Genomic DNA, 17,402 nt, shown 5'->3' on the forward strand with positions numbered 1-17,402 from the left:
CACTCACGGGTTTAAATTAGATACGAGGAGATTGGATCATCCCCATATCTCAACAAAAAGCCCGATCCGACCTTCAAAGACTATGCTTTCCAGGTCGGGTCCTCAACCGGAAATTGCTTGTCTAAATTAGACTACGAGATCTGTTGATTAACATGGTACTTTCTTGCTAGGGTACTTGGAAAAATGACATTTAGATGACCCGCAGGATCAAAAGCGATAACACGAGAAAGACCAAAAGTGAAGTAGAAGAAGGATCCGAGGTGGTTGCCGGAAAAGCCCGTTTTGAATTTCTTCCACCACCCGATGACACTTTGGGCCTTGACCCATTTAAACGGCCCGGAGTTGAGTCAGCCCAATTGACGAAACGTGGCATAAGATCAGGCCCCTGATGTGATGAACTGTTTTTTTAATTTTCTTTTTGGGGTATTGAAAGGGGCAAAGCCCTAATGTTATACCAAAACTCGCCTAACGAAACTAGATCCAACCTCGATCTCCTATCAATAAAGGGAATCAAACCTCTCCGTGGCCTATCTAAAATTAAATTGTCATTTGCATCGCAAGAGTGGATTGACCAATATGCTAACCAGTCAGCACCTGAGTTTTTTGATAGTGGATAAGGACGTCGATTTCAATCTTATAATTTCTTCCCAAAATATATCTTTTATTACTTATTTTACAAAAACATTCGAATCGATGGAAAAATGCGCGAGTTACTAATTCCGTACAATCCCTCGCATGTTTTAGCATTAAATTTCGAATCTTTTCTATCCAAGAACATCCTTCCTAAAAGTATTTCGAATTTTGAAATACCATTATATTTCCACGTATCATTACTTTATCAATAATTTCTTCCCGTCACTTAGTTATTTAGATATTCATCGATAAAACAGTTTTGCTTAATCTTTTAGATGTCGAATTTCTGCATACACACAACGGTGCGCACATTCTGCTAATAATTATAAGAAATTCGGCTCGATCCAAGAATGTTTAAAGTAAATTCATTTTTTGCTTTTTTTTTTGTTGGGGGTTTTTTTTTGGTCGATTTTGTTGGGGGTTGGGGAGGTCCAAAATGTTGCACTTGTTTTTCTAGATCCACGTGTCCACTTTTTTTTTGGGTCAAATAAACATATTATTTATTTCCACGGATATACAATAGAGATATGCAATCCAATTACAAACCAAAACAAAAAAACAAGTTCTAGATAAAAAGATGAATCATCAAAACAAGGCTATGGGTCATACGCTCAAATAGCAAATGTGAAACTTCTTCAATCAAAATCGGCGGCCGATCACCGAAAGGGAAGCAGGTACGAATAGAAGAAGGCCTAGAAAAGCCAAGCAAAAGGGGTCCTTTTAAGTGGTCCAATCAGTCTCGGTCCAGTGCCGAGGCCGAATAATTGGCCTTGGCAGCTACAATTTGGTTAAGGGCCAACTCATGATGCAGCTCAAACCCCTCCCCTCCATGGAGGTTGAAGAAAAAAGCTGTGTGAAGATAGAAGGGAAAGGAGAGAACCCTAGAAAGGAGAGGGAAAAAGTTACCTTTTTAGTTTGACAAATTCACGTGTCCCACTTAAAATATTCGGTTTTGCTTAATCTTTCAGATGTCAAATTTTTGCGCGCACACACAACGGGTACACGCATTTTACTAATAATTGTAAGAAATCCAAATCGACCCAGAAATGTTTGAAGTAAGTTCTCTTTCGGCTGTACTTGTTTTTCTAGCTCCATATGTCCACTTAGGTTTTGGAATTGGCAATTTTATTCACTATTTTCCTACTTAAAAGACCCAACATGCAAATTTCTTCCTTCCTCCTAATCTCATTTCCTAATTTCGAAAGATAACATTATTCATCCTGAGGTGCCCATTTGCATAATTTACCTAAAAATGAGGATGGTTTCAGCAATTTGCTCTTTCTTGTATTCTGTGGTCAACTAGGAAGATAACTTCAATTCCAAGACATTTAGGGAGGAACTTTTCTCTCCTGTTGAAGGATTCCTGGGAACCAACCAATTTGTGAGTGATGATGATGCGATAGAGAGCTCTTATTCAAGCAGATTTTGACACATTCTTTGCGATTTCAGACCCCACAAATTGCAACAGCAAAAGATTTAAGTTCCTTCCTTCAATGATCACATTCCCTTCTATTCGCGCAGGGAAAAAAAAAAGCAAAAAACTTTGGAACAGGATATTGGAATCCAAAGAATGGAATATTTGTAAGGAGAAGGCCTGATTGTATGTCGTAACATATGCCTTCCGTACGTGCTTATTGAGATAGACAGGTTAGTTGGCTTGAAAATCCCGAACGCTAAGATGCCGTTGCGCACGCGATAACTTACATCCTTAATCACGTCCACTAATTAGAACACTGCAGATCCGTCTCGCGCAGGTCAAAAGCACATTAGTTGTCGGCGGCGGCGGCAGTTTCGAGCCCGAAATCTGAACAGAGCTTAGGGTTTCCGTCTTCCTTGCATCGAAGAGAAGCAAAAATGTTGCTCGAATTAGGGTTTTTCATCTCGTTGCTTTTTTTCCTCATATATTGATGAGCATGAATAATGGAAAGATCGGTTTTGATACTTTGGGCGACATCATCAGTTAAAGATTGAGACACGAAATCCGAACGACAATTCGAAGATAAGTGTTGCATAGGAATTTTTAACATAAGATCGCCAGATATTGATTAACCTCGTGCGATTGAAGTCATATGCACCCACCAAACATTCCAAATTCACTTTGCCATTTCCAATGTCGGGTTGCTATTTCTCGATTGGATCCGTGGTCCATTCCCCTTCCCCGATATGGTTAAAGCTTCTTTGGCCTAGTTCTACACGTGCTATCTGTCTAGATCGTGGTGCATTTTAGTGAACAACTGGCCAGTGACCACCACCAAGGTTTTGGACTGTTTATTTAATTCGATCTCCGAAAAAAAAAAATAGGACTTTAATAACAAACTACGAGTCCGTTTGTTTCCCGGAAAATGAATGATTTGAATAATATTTTCCCAAAAATGATCGCTTATAACTTTAAAAAAATGACTAAACGAAAAATATTTTCATCGTCTATGAAAATGTTCGGATTAATGACACAAACAGTCCACAAACTTCGATCCAAAATGCAATTTGGTCCCTGAACTTTTAATTTGTTCAATGTAGCCTCTGAATTTTAGCCTCATGTTCAATGTGGTTCTTGGACTTTTGATAGACTACATTGAATATTTTCATATAGTTCAGGGACTAAATTGAACATGTACTAAAAGTTCAAGGATGACATTGAACAAATTAAAAAGTTCATGGACCATATTGCACATTTGGTTAAAAGTTCAGGGACCGAATTACACATTGAGCCAAAGTTTACTGACTATTTGTGTCATTTTGTCAAAATATTTTGACATAAATTATTGTCGATGATGAAAACATTTTTCATTGGCTAATTATTTTAAACGATATAAACCATCAATTTTAGGAAAATATTTTCCAAATTTTTCATTTTTCGCGAAATAAATGGGGCCTATGTATGCAGATATTTTCCTGGCAAACGAATTGTCGAATAGATGTACCGAATCGAGATATAATGGGTGTGGGGTGTGTCGAATTCAAATGTACTTTATGTGAAAGGCATACATCAATGGTACATTTTTCGACATTGTTAGAAACGTTGAGCTCACGTGACTTCAAGAGTAAATTTTAAATTGGATTAGGTTAAAACGAAAGGGTATCTACAATCGTCATGTGGTACAAAAATGATTGCTTATTTAATTTGATTTCACAAAAATTATAACGAACTATAGCTCCGTTAGTTTTGCGGAAAATATATGATTTGGAAAATATTCTTTTGAAAACGATGGCTTGTCTCGATTGAAATAATTAATCAACGAGAAATAATTTCATTATCGATAACAAATTATGTTTCAATATTTTCGTAATCAGTGAAAATATTTTTCATCCGTTCATTTTCGTATGCAATACAAGTGATTATTTTAGGAAAATATTTTTTAAATAATTTATTTTTCCACGAAACAAACGGAGCGTATGTGCGCAGACATTTTCCCGGCAAACAAATTATCAAATAGATGTACCAGATCAAGATATAATGGGTGTGGGGTGTGTCAAGTTCGAATGTACTTCATGTGGAAGGTATGCATCGATGGTACATTTTCGACATTTTTAGTAACGTTGAGCTCAGGCGACTTCGAGAGTAAATTTTCATTCGGATTAGGTTGAAACGAAAGGGGTATGTACACCCAAAACCGCGAACATCGTCGTGTATGTATGCAGTGGCTTTGGTCGGATCAAAAGGCCTTTTTTTTTTTTGTTAGCTAGGGTTGATGCGGGTGTATGTGGACTTGATAAAATTACTTCGTTAATTCCACATTTCCATAACCTTCGACGTTGAAACCGTGAAAAGCAATAGAAGTTAGTCGAATGCCTCGATAAATTTTCTTGATGATTTGATAGGAAAACTAACTGAGGTAAAAGAATTTCCCACGAACGATCACACGCTTTTTCCAAATTTTACCATGGCGGAAATACTAAGAAGATGCATATGGAGGTAGGTAGCAGGAGATCGAGTCATAATCGATGAATGGAGACAAAGATCTTGCATACACGCGTGCGTCCCTATACTCTCCGACGGTGTCCCTGACTATCATTCGATTTACCCGTCTTCTCCGAGGTACAACGTTACTTAAAGATGCGCGGCTTGGTCGGTGAAAGAAAATGTTTATTACATCCAAGGTACTGAGATCTCACGTACAATATTCATTGCGAAACCACCTTAATTAATTAGCTGCAATCTGGACAGAACTGCCGACCATGATCACCAAATTTCAACACATTTGATATGAATGTTTGTCTTGGAATGGTGAATTAGCTTGCTCAATAAATTCCAGATTGATGTCGACAGATTGCGTGCGTGGCATTATTTGGTTAGTGTTCTTGATCCGACATGAGCGGCTTTTACAAAATTTCAACTCCCTGTTGACAATCGGTTTTCTGTTTTCCTTAAGATGAAGACAATTGGTCAATCGATGAGGTTCTTTTCAATTTGACACGCCGTGCTTTTATTTTTCTTTAATGATTTGAAAAAGATATCAATGGAAAAATTGGGAAAAGAATAATTAGCTTTTCACATATTATTTCGTCCATCAATATACACACGCGAAAAGAAATGCTTTAGGTCATTAATTTTTCTCAGATTATCTCGGGAGCTAAAAAATATGACGGGTTTTATTTATCACAAATTTTATGATCCGAGAAACCCATTTTATCTCGTGTACTAAGAGCTTCTGATTGTTTGATTAAAGTTGGTAAAGAATCAAATTAAAGAACTAATTGAATTAATTGATGTCTGATCAACTAGGCATGACACTAAGCTTTAATCCTCTCAACAATTATACTCCATTTTGAAGACTTGCCCGGAACAATCGACTACGATATAGTACACGAAATAGACGGTCAAATTGTCAAGAAATTTTCCTTACAGTTTGAACCTTGAAATGAATAGATAGTTGAGTCTCAAATGATGTACACAATTTTTTTATCACTTGACGTAATTAGAACTCTAGGTACAGAGATACAACTCTATTTTTGTAGTGCACCCTGATCCAGTCCTTAAAGAGATATTCAAAAGTGCTAATATAGATATCCCCGAACTCCGAACTTGACCAACCTATAAAAATATTTTTGGGGTTGAACTTAAAATCAGTAAATGAAAGCTTTGATCTAAAGTAGGAGATCTAATTCCGACAAAAAAAAAACGAGTAGAAGATCTACTCACCGGTCAGCCTGTAAAAACATAGCACATTAACAATCAGTGAGTAACATCACATACGAGAAATTAAGAAATTTCAAGATGTCACATAAATGACACGTTACATAAGCTTTAGACCATGTTTCGAGTGAGTTTTACTTCTAATTTTGGGCTTCTTTAAATTTTTTGAAACCCATACTCTGACTTCTATTCGACTCGAAATACTCGAAACAATTCAAGATATTAAAAATTCGACATGTGAAAACTTGAAACAATTCAAGATACTCGAAACAACTCGAAACACACTATATTCATATCTTTTCGCAATTAAGCAATTTTTGGTATTTTCCAATTTTGATGGGAAAGATGCGAGAGGGAATTAGAAGTAGATGGAAAGGTGCTAGAAAAGTTAGGCGCTTTGATTTTTTGTTTTACGTTATTCCGAATATTTCTATATCAAGTAATTCATAATCTCTTAAAATTTCACATAATATTTCGTTATCGTCTCCTTTTAAGGTCGACTATAGTCTCTTTTTTTTCTAACTCGAGTCTTCATTTCCTAATCACATTTATTTTTTGTTAAAGCATTTGGAACCTTCATTCCATGTGACCAAATCATGTCAAACGACTACTTATGTTCTAAACGGTCTCTTGAACATTATACATACTTTATTTTTCACATCATTCATCCTAACTTTTACCATACGGTGAGAACATGCTCCATTTGTTTTAAGAAAAATGAATGATTTGAAAAATATTTTTCTAAATTTAATTGCTTATATCGCTTTAAATGATTAGTTAATGAAACAATGAAAAGTGTTTTCATTATCAATAGCAATTTATGTCTAAAGATTCCTATAGATGATGAAAATATTTTTCGTTAATTTATTTTTGTAAGAAATACAAGCGATCATTTTTAGAAAAAATGTCTTCCAAATTATTTATTTTCCACGAAATATTCTTTGATCGACTTAATTAGATGAAAAATCCCTGTGGTTTCTATTTTAATTCTCTATGATTGTTCAAGTTTCTGATTTAATTTAGTTCTCTATGATTCTTCGAGTTTCTGATTGAATCGTTCTAGGATATTGATCTAGCTATGTCATATCATCTGCTTAAAGCACATACCAGTAAGTATCGCTTGTACAAAGACGCTACTCATAATCATTTTCAAGAATCCCGCCAAAGAATTTCTCTTGAAATCTCATGACGAGTTTTCTCCGAAACTCATAAGACATAAGTATTCGCTTTTCCAAATGTATAATCAAATCGATTGTCCAAAATATGTGTCTCTTGTCTCGACTTATGCTATTTCTCAAAACTCAATTGTATGACTTAATGAGGTTTTAATGCCTCTACAACCGACACTCTAACGGTGTTTAGAATGCACCACCATTCTCTCATCGTCTAATGATGAGAAATGTACTAGCAAATAGAAGGAACCAAGCTATTAGGACGTATTTCTCATTATATGCCCTATTGTAAGGAGTTTGAGAGTGCAAAACTTCGGGAGAGAATATCTCATCGTTCAGACATCTTTACGGGGCTTTTTTTTTTATTCCGCATAACTTTTCGACATGAATCTCTCGGCAAAAAGAAATTACTAAGAAAACATGAGGAGTCAAGTTATTAGAATTCGTCACCCGTCATATGTCCTGTTGCAACTTGCAAGGAGTTCGAGAGTGCAAAATTTCGGGAGAGAATATCTCATCGCTCAAGCATGTTTTTTGCGAGCTTTTTTTTTTAATCCCCCATGCCTTTTCCACAGGAATTGTTAAAGTAATTAAATATTAAATCACGCATTCATCTAACAGTTTAAGCTTTTAGAACAGTTGGCAGTGACCCCACAAAATCTCACATGGTATCAGAGCTGAGGTCGGTTCAAATCTTTCCAAGCCCCAATTACCTCCCCAATTAAATATGTCCACGCTTAGCTTTAGGCAAAAAGATTAGACCAAGAGTGAGGGGGAGTGTTAAAGTAATTAAATATTAAATCACGCATTCATCTAACAGCTCGAGCTTTTTTAGAACAGCTGACAATGATCTCACGAAATCTCATAGGGATCTCTCTGTAAACGCGAAGGTACCGGAAAATAGGAGGAACCAAGCTGCAGAGAGCACGTCGCCATTCATCATAAAAATATTATTTTCCCATCACGGGGAGCGGGAAAAATAAATGACAAAAGAGGAGAAGATGTTACTTCAAAGAAGCAGAAGCCTATTAATTAGAGGGAAAAAACAAGAGGAGGAGGAAGAAGAAGGAGACAGAGAGAGAGAGAGAGAGAGGTCATCAAGAAAAAATCTCAAATCCCTAAAACATTCCAAAGGCAGGGGAGAGAGGGCAATTATTTATATCTCGCCCCCCTCGTCCGCCACAGCATACCCCATATGGATCGCTCCTCCCACCCACTCATTATTCACCCAATCATTCATTTCACACACCCTCTCTCTCTCTCGCTCTCCCCCTAAGAACAAGACTTTATATAAATTTCTTTTTTATATCTAGTCCTCCATTTTGACTCAAATTCCTTCTCTAGTCCCACCCTTCGTTGGAAAAATTAGTCCTCGCATGCCCGAGCAGACTTGATCGATAAAAGAAAGAAACCATTTACAGAACGGCGAGCGAGTTCTATCTTTTTATATACATCCAGATTTTGAAATTTCGAGTTTAGAGAAAACAACCGATAGCATCAGCCATTGGAGGAACCGAGTAAATAATTCCATTCTAAGAGCATGAATTGGGATAGATACCACGTAACCTGATAGTGACGGCCCGGTATGTATGTATAGTCCCCGAGAATTTTTTTCATATTTGTTATTTAGTCTTTTGGATGGACGTTTTTCGCCGTTTACCTGATCCGATCCGGAAAATTCAATGTGGTCGATATACGCACGAATGGAAAAAAAAATATCAATATTATTTCTTTTTTTCGGGACGGAAAACCGAAATTACCATATACTCACATAAAATTTGCACTTCAAAGACGAATTACTATATGGGAAGAGTACAGAAAATACAATTCCAAAGAACCCCACCTCTCTCTCTCTCTCTCTCTCTCTCTCTCTCTCTCTATTGCCCTTCCCATCCGGTTTTCTCCCGACCAGACCAGTCCCATCCTCACTCCTCCTTGTAATTCTTGTAACTCTCTCTCTCTCTCTCTCTCTCTCTCTCTAGAAAAAGAAAGCCTTTTTTTTTTTTTTTTTTTTTTGGTTTCGGTGCTTTGCTCTTCTTTGTCGTCTGTGTTGGTATCCCAAGTGTGGGCTTTAAATAACTGCATCGATCTGCAGGTATCTAAATCTCTCCATGCGCAATTCATTCCCTTGAAGAAGAACTCTCTCCGTCTCTGGATCTTCCCACGGCGGCGGCGACGGAGAGGACGGCGGCGGCGGCGGCGGCGGCGGCGGTCCACCATCAATCGGAAATGTCACTCGAAATGGCCTCCGAGCGCGTTTGCTACGTTCACTGCAACTTCTGCAACACCATCTTGGCGGTAACTCCACTCCCTCACTCCTTCTTCTCCTCCTTCTTCTCCTTCTTCTTCTTCTTCTTCTTCTCCTTCTTCTCCTTCTTGTTTCCGTGATTCGAGTTTCGGTAGCTGCATAAACGGCGGAATTCAAAGTGTTGTAGGGTACTCCAGTTTGAGAACAAAAGTGTACAGGATCGAGCTTGATTCTTTCCAACGACGTAACTGAAGACTTTCAAGAACCCTTTTCTCTTCCCAAGAGACCGCAAGTTTCAAGTGCTTCCCCAAAGAATTTCCAAATTTTATGTAGTGGACGGAAATCACTGCGAGACCAGTCAAATAAAACATGCATACTTTTGTGAATCAATGAAATTGATCTGTGTCTTAAGTCTTGAACCCCTCAACCTAGCTCGATCAACGTTTTCTCTGTAGTGATCTTGTTCTTGAGTGTGACAAGGCACAAAGAAGCCATTATTTTAAGAAAACCAATGTTTTTGGTTTTTTACCAAGCAAAGTAAAGAATGGGTTTCGTTTTTAGTAGTGAGGTTATAGGTTTTCAGCTAGACTAGATAGGTGTTAGGGTTCTTTCTTCTTCTTGATCTGATCAGGTCCATGGCAGTCTGTGCAAGAAGTCAGCATGAAGCCTTTTTTCTGTGATCCCTGGGACTTTTTACACGGATCTCATGCCTCAAGCTATAACTCTACTCTAGACCCAACATAAGTTCACGCCTCCTTCCAATTTCCTGAATGAAAAAAATTCATGACTCATCATCATCGATCGCCCATGTTCGTACATCAGCTCTCATCGGTCACTTAGTCATAACACATAATTTCATCAAACACTTTGCTCAACATTCTCTCTCTCTCTCTCTCTCTCTCTCTCTCTCTCTCTCTCTCTCTCTCTCTCTCTCTCTCTCTCTCTACTGTGAGGTGGGTGCTTCTGTTCACTCATGCTGAAGCCAACTGATGAAGAAGCATCATGGCACCAGCACTAAAGATATATACGCTTTAAAACCTTGACTAGTTTTTACCTAGTTTATTTATTCTTTTTTCAGAGGAAAAAATTTACATGAACCATACACATTCTCACTTTCATGATGATAACATTAGCTGTTGTCAAAAATGGGTCTTCTCATGGCCTTCTTTTGAATGAAGGAATCAAAGATCTGGGTGATCCTAGTCACTGCACAAAAGCCTGCAGGGAAGAAGCAGCAACACCCAACAATTATTTCATTTTTGAAAACAAAAACAAACATTTCCCCTTTTTATTTCTTTTTAGCACTTTATTCATGGGCCTTGTAGAGTTAATGGCAATAGACTTTACGATTTCCGGTTCTGGTCACGTCGCTGTCCATTTTGCCCGTCTTTTATGGTTCTTTGTTTTGGGGTTGTCAGAAGGTGCAACCAGAAAAAAAAGTGAGAGGCGCACTCAAATGTAAAGAAGGATATGCTGAGACAGAGAGAGAGACGGCCTTAAAATTTGTGAATTCCTTGTGGGTATTTACCAATGTGAGGCCTGAGTGCACCTGCTAAGAAGTTGCTTGCTGATGGGGTTTTAGTTTTTACTTGTAGGAAAAAAACAATCGACAAAGTCCCTCTCTCTCTGGGCATTTTGTGTGTGTGTGTGTGTGGGTGTGTGTGAATGTTGCTGTGTATGTGTGTGTAGTGTTGGATCTTTCTCTGGGTGTTATGACCGCTCGAATCATGTTTGTCATGTGGTGCTTCTGGAAAAGCTTCCGATAAGAAATGTGCAAAGCCTGTTTCTGTTCTTGATCACTCCGAAGATTCTGATGTTGTGTTTCCTAGCTTGTCATAGCTCCAACTGGTACGTGGAATGACCTAGACACAGCTACAAGTTCTCGAGTTTGGTCATCATCAAGAGTTCATCTTTGAGAAGACTATGCATTGTTATCCATCTGTGCGAGAGAGAGAGAGAGAGAGAGAGAGAGAGAGAGAGAGAGAGAGAGAGAGAGAGAGAGAGAGAGAGAGAGAGAGAGAGAGAGAGAGAGAGAGAGAGAGAGAGAGAGAGAGAGAGAGAGAGAATGTTTGATGAAACGGCAACCAGAAATTGGCACAAGACTCTTAATCTTGCAATTAAGTGACGCTGAAATGCTCTCCTTCTGTTTTCTATTTGGCCAAAAAATGAAACTGTTTTGAATCCCAAAAAACGAAAGAAAATAGACTGATGAGTCTTTTTGGCGCATGCAGGTGAGTGTTCCAAGCAGCAGTTTATACACAATAGTAACCGTGAGGTGTGGGCATTGTGGCAATCTGCTCTCTGTCAACATGGCTGGTTCTCTTCAGTCTGTCCCTCTTCCAGACAACCTCCAGGTAACCAATCTTAATTAACAAATCTATTATCTCCCATTAACCGTTCTTTAAAAAAAGACCCTCCTTTGAACTTCTTGACACATTCGTATAATTTTCAAGTAATGCTTGGTACATGGAGACAGGTCTTGGCGGATCACGAATAGGTTCTTCGACAAATGGGCCTATTCAGCATCCAATAAAGCTCTACTATGTCGCTTGAGTTACTAAATTCATAAACAGATCTCAGTATATCTAGCGTTTGTTTAATCAGAAGATAATAAATGGCTCATAGATCTTTATGCGACAACAAACTTATACATTAGCATCCATCATCTCTTCTGCCTGATGCTTTGGAATGATAATCATGAAATTAAGCATACTGAGTAGAGTCATATTTACTTGTGCTGGTCCCAATAGATGTCCTTTGTTTTCGGGGTATGTATATCTGAGAATACTCGCAGAAACAGCCGCTTAGCTCGGAAAACATGGCAAGGGGAAGTGGCTCGTCTTCTTCCTCCAAACCCAACAACAACACCAGCAACAAGTTCTCTTCCTTGGAACCCATAGAGCACGAGCCGCCTCGGGTGACTCCCATTCGCCGTGAGCCTCTCTCTCTCTCTCTCTCTCTCTCTCTCTCTCTCTCTCTCCATCCTTCTTTTTGAATGTGTGTGTATGCAGTACGCATGTATGTATATGTAAGCACAATTGTGAATATTTGCGTGTTGTATTCATGTGTTTATCGTGTTCTCTCGCAATAATGCATCAGGATAAGGCATGTACCTGGTATTATATAGCTGATGATTATGATAGTGGGAGTCTAGGAAAGACGGAGTGCTGTCAGAAAGCGCATGGCTGTAATAAACTCAAAAAAGTAAAATTTCATATACCCAAATTACTTTTGGTAGATTTCTATTGCATCAGGGAGATGCCATGCTTTTAGAGGGAAGGGGGAAAAGGAGGGGAAAAAAAGAAATAGATGATGAATAAAGCTGTTGTTCCGGCATCCTGATTAATTAATTTTTCTGGACTTGGTGAGGTTATTCATGAAAGGAGTAAGAAAGAGAGCAGTTCTCAGTGGCCGTAGAAATTCTGATTCCTCTAATACACTCTAGGCTTAATGTTGAAGAGACCAGATGGTGACACCACAATGCATGCATAAAAGAAAGGATCAGTATGGTTTTTCTGCATCTATGTTGCAGGTCTTGTGTCAATTTACAATTCAGCCCCTTCTCTCTCTCTCTCTCTCTCTCTCTCTCTCTCTCTCTCTCTCTCTCTCTCTCTCTCTCTCTCTCTCGTGGCTTGTCTTTGGCTTTTAGTCTGGTTGATATAAGTAAGTACATTTGGCAGTTCAGTGCCAATAACTTCGCATCCCAGAGAGCATGTTCTTGTCCAGTTTTCAACTTGAAAATTTCCCAAAAGGCAGTTTCATTTCCAAAAGACGCAACAAAAGATAAAGCTACGCCTTGAGAAAGTATGGGTTTGATAACCTTTTGACCATGTTTCTCTTATTTTTCTTAGCATTACTAAGATTGTTAAGAGTCGATAATCTACATGCATAGATCGAGATTCTTATGATAAGTGTTCAAATTCTTGGTGGTCATTAGCAAGGACAGAGCCTGAATTTGTTGTCGAGGAAGCAATGTGCAAACCAGAAGTACCTTAAAATATGCTGTCTTTGTCTCACAGTAATATGTTACAAAACAATTAACTATATACAAATTGAGTTATTGCTACACTCGTAGAATTGACCAATGACTAAATGAGGCAAGGAATAGACATTTTCTCCTTTCCCCCCCTCTTTGAGAAATACCCATGAAATTCCAAAACTCACTTTTGATAACATATCAAGGATATGATAAGTATCAAGTTGGCTCTCATAATGTCACGAACTTTGCATCAGAAAAATATTGTGGATAAAATTGAACAAGGAGAATTACACGTGATATAAAAATTCTTGTGCTCTTTTTACCCTTTGAGATTTAAGTATGCCAAAGAAGCTAAATGTTACACGAGAAAATTGAGCAAGTAGTGTTTCAAAGGCCTTAATTAGATGTGGTTTTTAATCTTCATGTTTACATCGTATATACAACCAAATGGAGAAAAAAGATGTTTTGTACAACGGTCTTAATTACCATTAGTGCAGTAGTCGGTGAAAACATGGAATTACAACTAAAACACGAAAAAGGATTAAGGCCACTTTGGGATAATAGTTTTCCACAGGCAGTGTTCATGAATATAATCCGTAATCTATTTCCCCTTTGTTGAAAAACAAAATTCGGAATTAAAATAATTTTGATAAATGTCCTTTAATCCATGTTTTGCTTGAGAAGGATGTCTTTAACAAGTGTTATATTTGCCTAACATAAAAAAAAAAACCAAGGAAAGAACTTATGGATGGTCTCGTTCTAACATGATCATATGCTCCTCCAGTCACAGTCGGTAATGTACATAAAACTTTACTCTTTTTTCTTTATCAAGGTACTTTGTTGTAACTGTGATTTGATTGAGTCTAATAGAATATTAATCTGAGTGATAAACTCCTCCCAACATATGATATAGTTGCGACTAATTATAACTCATAGATATTCGATAGATATTCATGTGACTTTTCGAGCATCAGTTTTGTTGAATGAGAGTTAGCAAAGCAAAATTAGTCTTAACAATTTGTTGACAATGATGCAGCACCAGAGAAAAGGCAACGAGTTCCTTCTGCATATAACAGGTTCATTAAGTAAGTATGATCCTTAGCTTATGATCAATCATTTGTAATAGAGGGTTTTGAAATTGATCGAACAGTATCTTTGCATTTTTTTCATTTCCTATTTTCACCTCCTCAGGGAAGAAATCCAAAGGATTAAAGCCAGTAATCCTGAAATAAGCCACAGGGAAGCCTTTAGTACAGCTGCCAAAAATGTAAGTCAATAATGTCATGATCAATTAGAGTGTACCTGGTAGCCTTAATTTCAGTACATAAAGAGCATCTTTCCTAATACCTATGTTGGGAAAAAGAAGGATAATCTTGGCTTTTAGTTGATTAGGGCATTATACTTCTAGCAAGTTCTTTTTCATGCTTGTCACATCTTTTTGTCCGGCAACATATCTCTAACATGTCTGTAACAGCAACATTCTGATATGACAGACCTATATAATCACTCTCTTCTTTTGTGTTTCGTGTCAACATATGTGAGTAAATCAATTACAAGGTCTACATATGCATCTATATAGGTCATATCCAACTGCCCATTGCGCAAAACCCTTCTTGTTAAGATATAATGATGTTGCCTATTCCATTTTCTTCTCCCTTCATTTATACCTTAAGAAGAAAATTAACAGTAAGCAGGAATCAAGAATTTCCACTTGTTTTGATGATGCTTGTCGATGTGTAAGAAATATCTAAAAAGCACTTACAAGAGTGTTTATGATGGACTTCAAAACTAATTTTGTCTAAAATACAATTGCGTATAGACTCCTTCTATGAAGGAACATGAGGAATGAGTCTTATGATATACGACATGGATTCACTTTAATGATTGATTTGATCCACCGGAATGAGTTTAGACAACATAATCTTTAGGGTTGCACAATTAGGAAAAGAGAAATGCTAGACATATTTACAAGATAAGGCGAGGAGCTGGTCTTTCTGACTATGACTATCTATTTTGACATCCTTAAGCCAATGTTTGTAAAGAATAGATGATCGAATATCCCAGCATGTACATTGTCATTCAATAAGAAAATTTTAGTGAAAGTACTTATATTGCTGCTACCATCACATTGGTATAGATTGATATCTTAATTAAAGTATATATTTTGGTAGAAGTTGTTAACATGTACTCTACTGTTAAAAGCTAGGGCTTAGAGAGCTAAAAATGGCACATTGGTTCGTCATAATTAATCTTATATACTACGGTGTTGGTGTATATGTAGTGGGCACATTTTCCTCACATTCACTTTGGGCTAAAGTTGGATGGGAACAAGCAAGGGAAGGTGGACCAAGCAATTGCAGGAGATCATCAAGGAACTCACAAATCCCATGGATTCTATTAAAGAATAGTAAAGATGAATTCTAATTCGTGTCTACGAGAGAGCTTGTTTTAATTTCTTGATTTGTCATTTCAAGAAGTCAATGAGGGCTTGATAAGAGCAAGAAGACACCGCCTCAATTAAAACCCTCAATGATATCATCATCCTGTATAATTTGCATTATGTTGCCCTCTCATCTTTTTCAAGGTCTTGCTCATGAATATGTGTATCAATTCTTGTAATTTATTTCGAAAAAGAAACACGGTATTTATGTATTTCGTTTGGCACATAGTACAATAATGTGCATTTTTTCTGTCTCGCAGACCTCTCTCCCATGAGAAAACATGTGAAATTTCGTACTTTTTATATACGATAACTTCTGCAATGGCGGAAGATTACCCCGTGAAGAAGACTATATCATTGAAACCTAATCACGCCAGCGTCTCTTTCTTTTTCTCTTCTTCCCTCCGTTTGTTCAACGACTAGTCTCGTCTGTTGTCGCTGCTACTATTAGTGTCACCACAACCTTCTCCTTGATGTTCCAACCTTCTTCAAACCTTTGCTGCGAAGTTGCTATTGACCTCAAGGGCATACGGTGTTGTAAGCCAGTCAGGATGATGGATAGCAAATCTGACCGGTGAGCTAAATTTTATGCCGTCGATCATGAGCCAAGTTCATCAATAGCGATAACGGTGAGCTCGCGCCGTTGAGCGTTGTTGACTATAAGTTCATTTTCAACAAACTCCACATGCGCCCACATAGAGAGAGATGGTTCAATTTAGGGCTTTTTCTCGTGTTGCATGTGAATAATCCAATGTACACATTTGTCAGAGTTACGTGTGAAGGGCTCTTGTAAATTTGGACAATCACTTTTGCCATAGTAGATTTAATCAATTCGATCAAGTGTCTTGTTGCCAAATTGGGTGCAATCATCCATGCAATTTTTTGGGTAATCAACCAGTATTTCAATGGATTACTAAGCGTTTTTCTTACTAGAATGCAAAAAGCTCTCATTTTTTTTTTTTGTTAAACAAGAAAATCTAAGCTTGGCCTTCTTTCATGTTTGGCTTGAGCTCTTGATCTAACATGGCCAAGAGATCCAATATTGACTTCTAGCTAGGTTTCATGACGCTTGTATGACATCAACATGCAACCACTCTCTCTCTCTCTCTCTCTCTCTCTCTCTCTCTCTCTCTCTCTCTCAACAGTTCTGGTTACTATCAGCTGTCATGCTCAGAAAAAGAAATCAATGACACCGAATTTGATGGCTCAGAAGAAAAACATTCAATGACAAGAGCTTCAGGATATATGTTGGAGGTATGACCTCTCTCTTCTCGTCACTTTTTTGTTTTGTTCTCTTTTTTGGTAATTACCACAGCACTTAGCTTGCTAGATACCTAGGGTCACTGTTGCACACAGAGCTTTGAAAATCTCAGGTTGGTCAAAAAAACACAAATGAATAAAGGATTTTTACTCTAACCCCGCTATTTAAGGGAAAACGTTCATCCACAAATGAACTTAATCACCCCTCTCTATTACAAATATCTGGAGAGCTCACTCTCCTGGTGTTGCTGACCTTGACTCAAATGAAAGCACTGCTTATTTGCACTGTGTCATGTTGGAGCCTTGGAGGTGAGAACAGTCCTCTGTCAAATTTCGACACAGCAACATCCTCAGAAAAAGTGAACTTGGACATAGCATCTCTCTCTCTCTCTCCTGCTGAAGAAGCCAGTGCGAGTCTCCCAAACATGGGGGGTTGAAAAGTTTTGATATTGACAAACGTTTTTTTCTTTTCAAGAACCAAAAAGACCACCACCCCCTTCTTCGCCAGTGGGATAATAATACACCCTAGATGTTGT

At 37.9% G+C, this 17,402-nt stretch overlaps 1 protein-coding gene across 2 annotated transcripts; it reads left to right on the forward strand.

Annotated features, from left to right (window-relative positions):
- Positions 1-8,870: 8,870 nt before the first annotated feature.
- LOC115674904 (putative axial regulator YABBY 2) lies at positions 8,871-15,865 on the forward strand. 2 transcript variants are annotated; one of them, XM_056313243.1, is made up of 7 exons: positions 8,871-8,885; positions 9,035-9,237; positions 11,419-11,541; positions 11,982-12,120; positions 14,203-14,251; positions 14,358-14,433; positions 15,448-15,865. In XM_056313243.1, the coding sequence occupies exons 2-7, from the start codon at positions 9,169-9,171 to the stop codon at positions 15,565-15,567; spliced, it is 576 nt and encodes a 191-aa protein (XP_056169218.1). In that variant the 5' UTR covers positions 8,871-8,885; positions 9,035-9,168; the 3' UTR covers positions 15,568-15,865. The 2 variants fall into 2 exon arrangements, with proteins under 2 accessions (XP_056169218.1, XP_030453293.1); XM_030597433.2 differs by lacking the exon at positions 8,871-8,885 and having other exon boundaries at positions 8,940-9,237; positions 11,988-12,120.
- Positions 15,866-17,402: the final 1,537 nt, after the last annotated feature.

Source organism: Syzygium oleosum, unplaced genomic scaffold (genome assembly GCF_021117445.2).
Source record: "Syzygium oleosum isolate NSW1041296 unplaced genomic scaffold, Sole_v2.1 Sole_v2.07, whole genome shotgun sequence".
In the NCBI taxonomy this organism is placed as follows: Eukaryota; Viridiplantae; Streptophyta; class Magnoliopsida; order Myrtales; family Myrtaceae; genus Syzygium; species Syzygium oleosum.

Coding starts and splice junctions, on each gene's coding strand:
- LOC115674904 (XM_056313243.1), top strand. CDS start 9,169: ATGTCACTCGAAATGGCCTCCGAGCGCGTTTGCTACGTTCACTGCAAC. Junction 9,238..11,418: donor TCTGCAACACCATCTTGGCG/GTAACTCCACTC, acceptor TGGCGCATGCAG/GTGAGTGTTCCAAGCAGCAG. Junction 14,434..15,447: donor TTAGTACAGCTGCCAAAAAT/GTAAGTCAATAA, acceptor GTGTATATGTAG/TGGGCACATTTTCCTCACAT.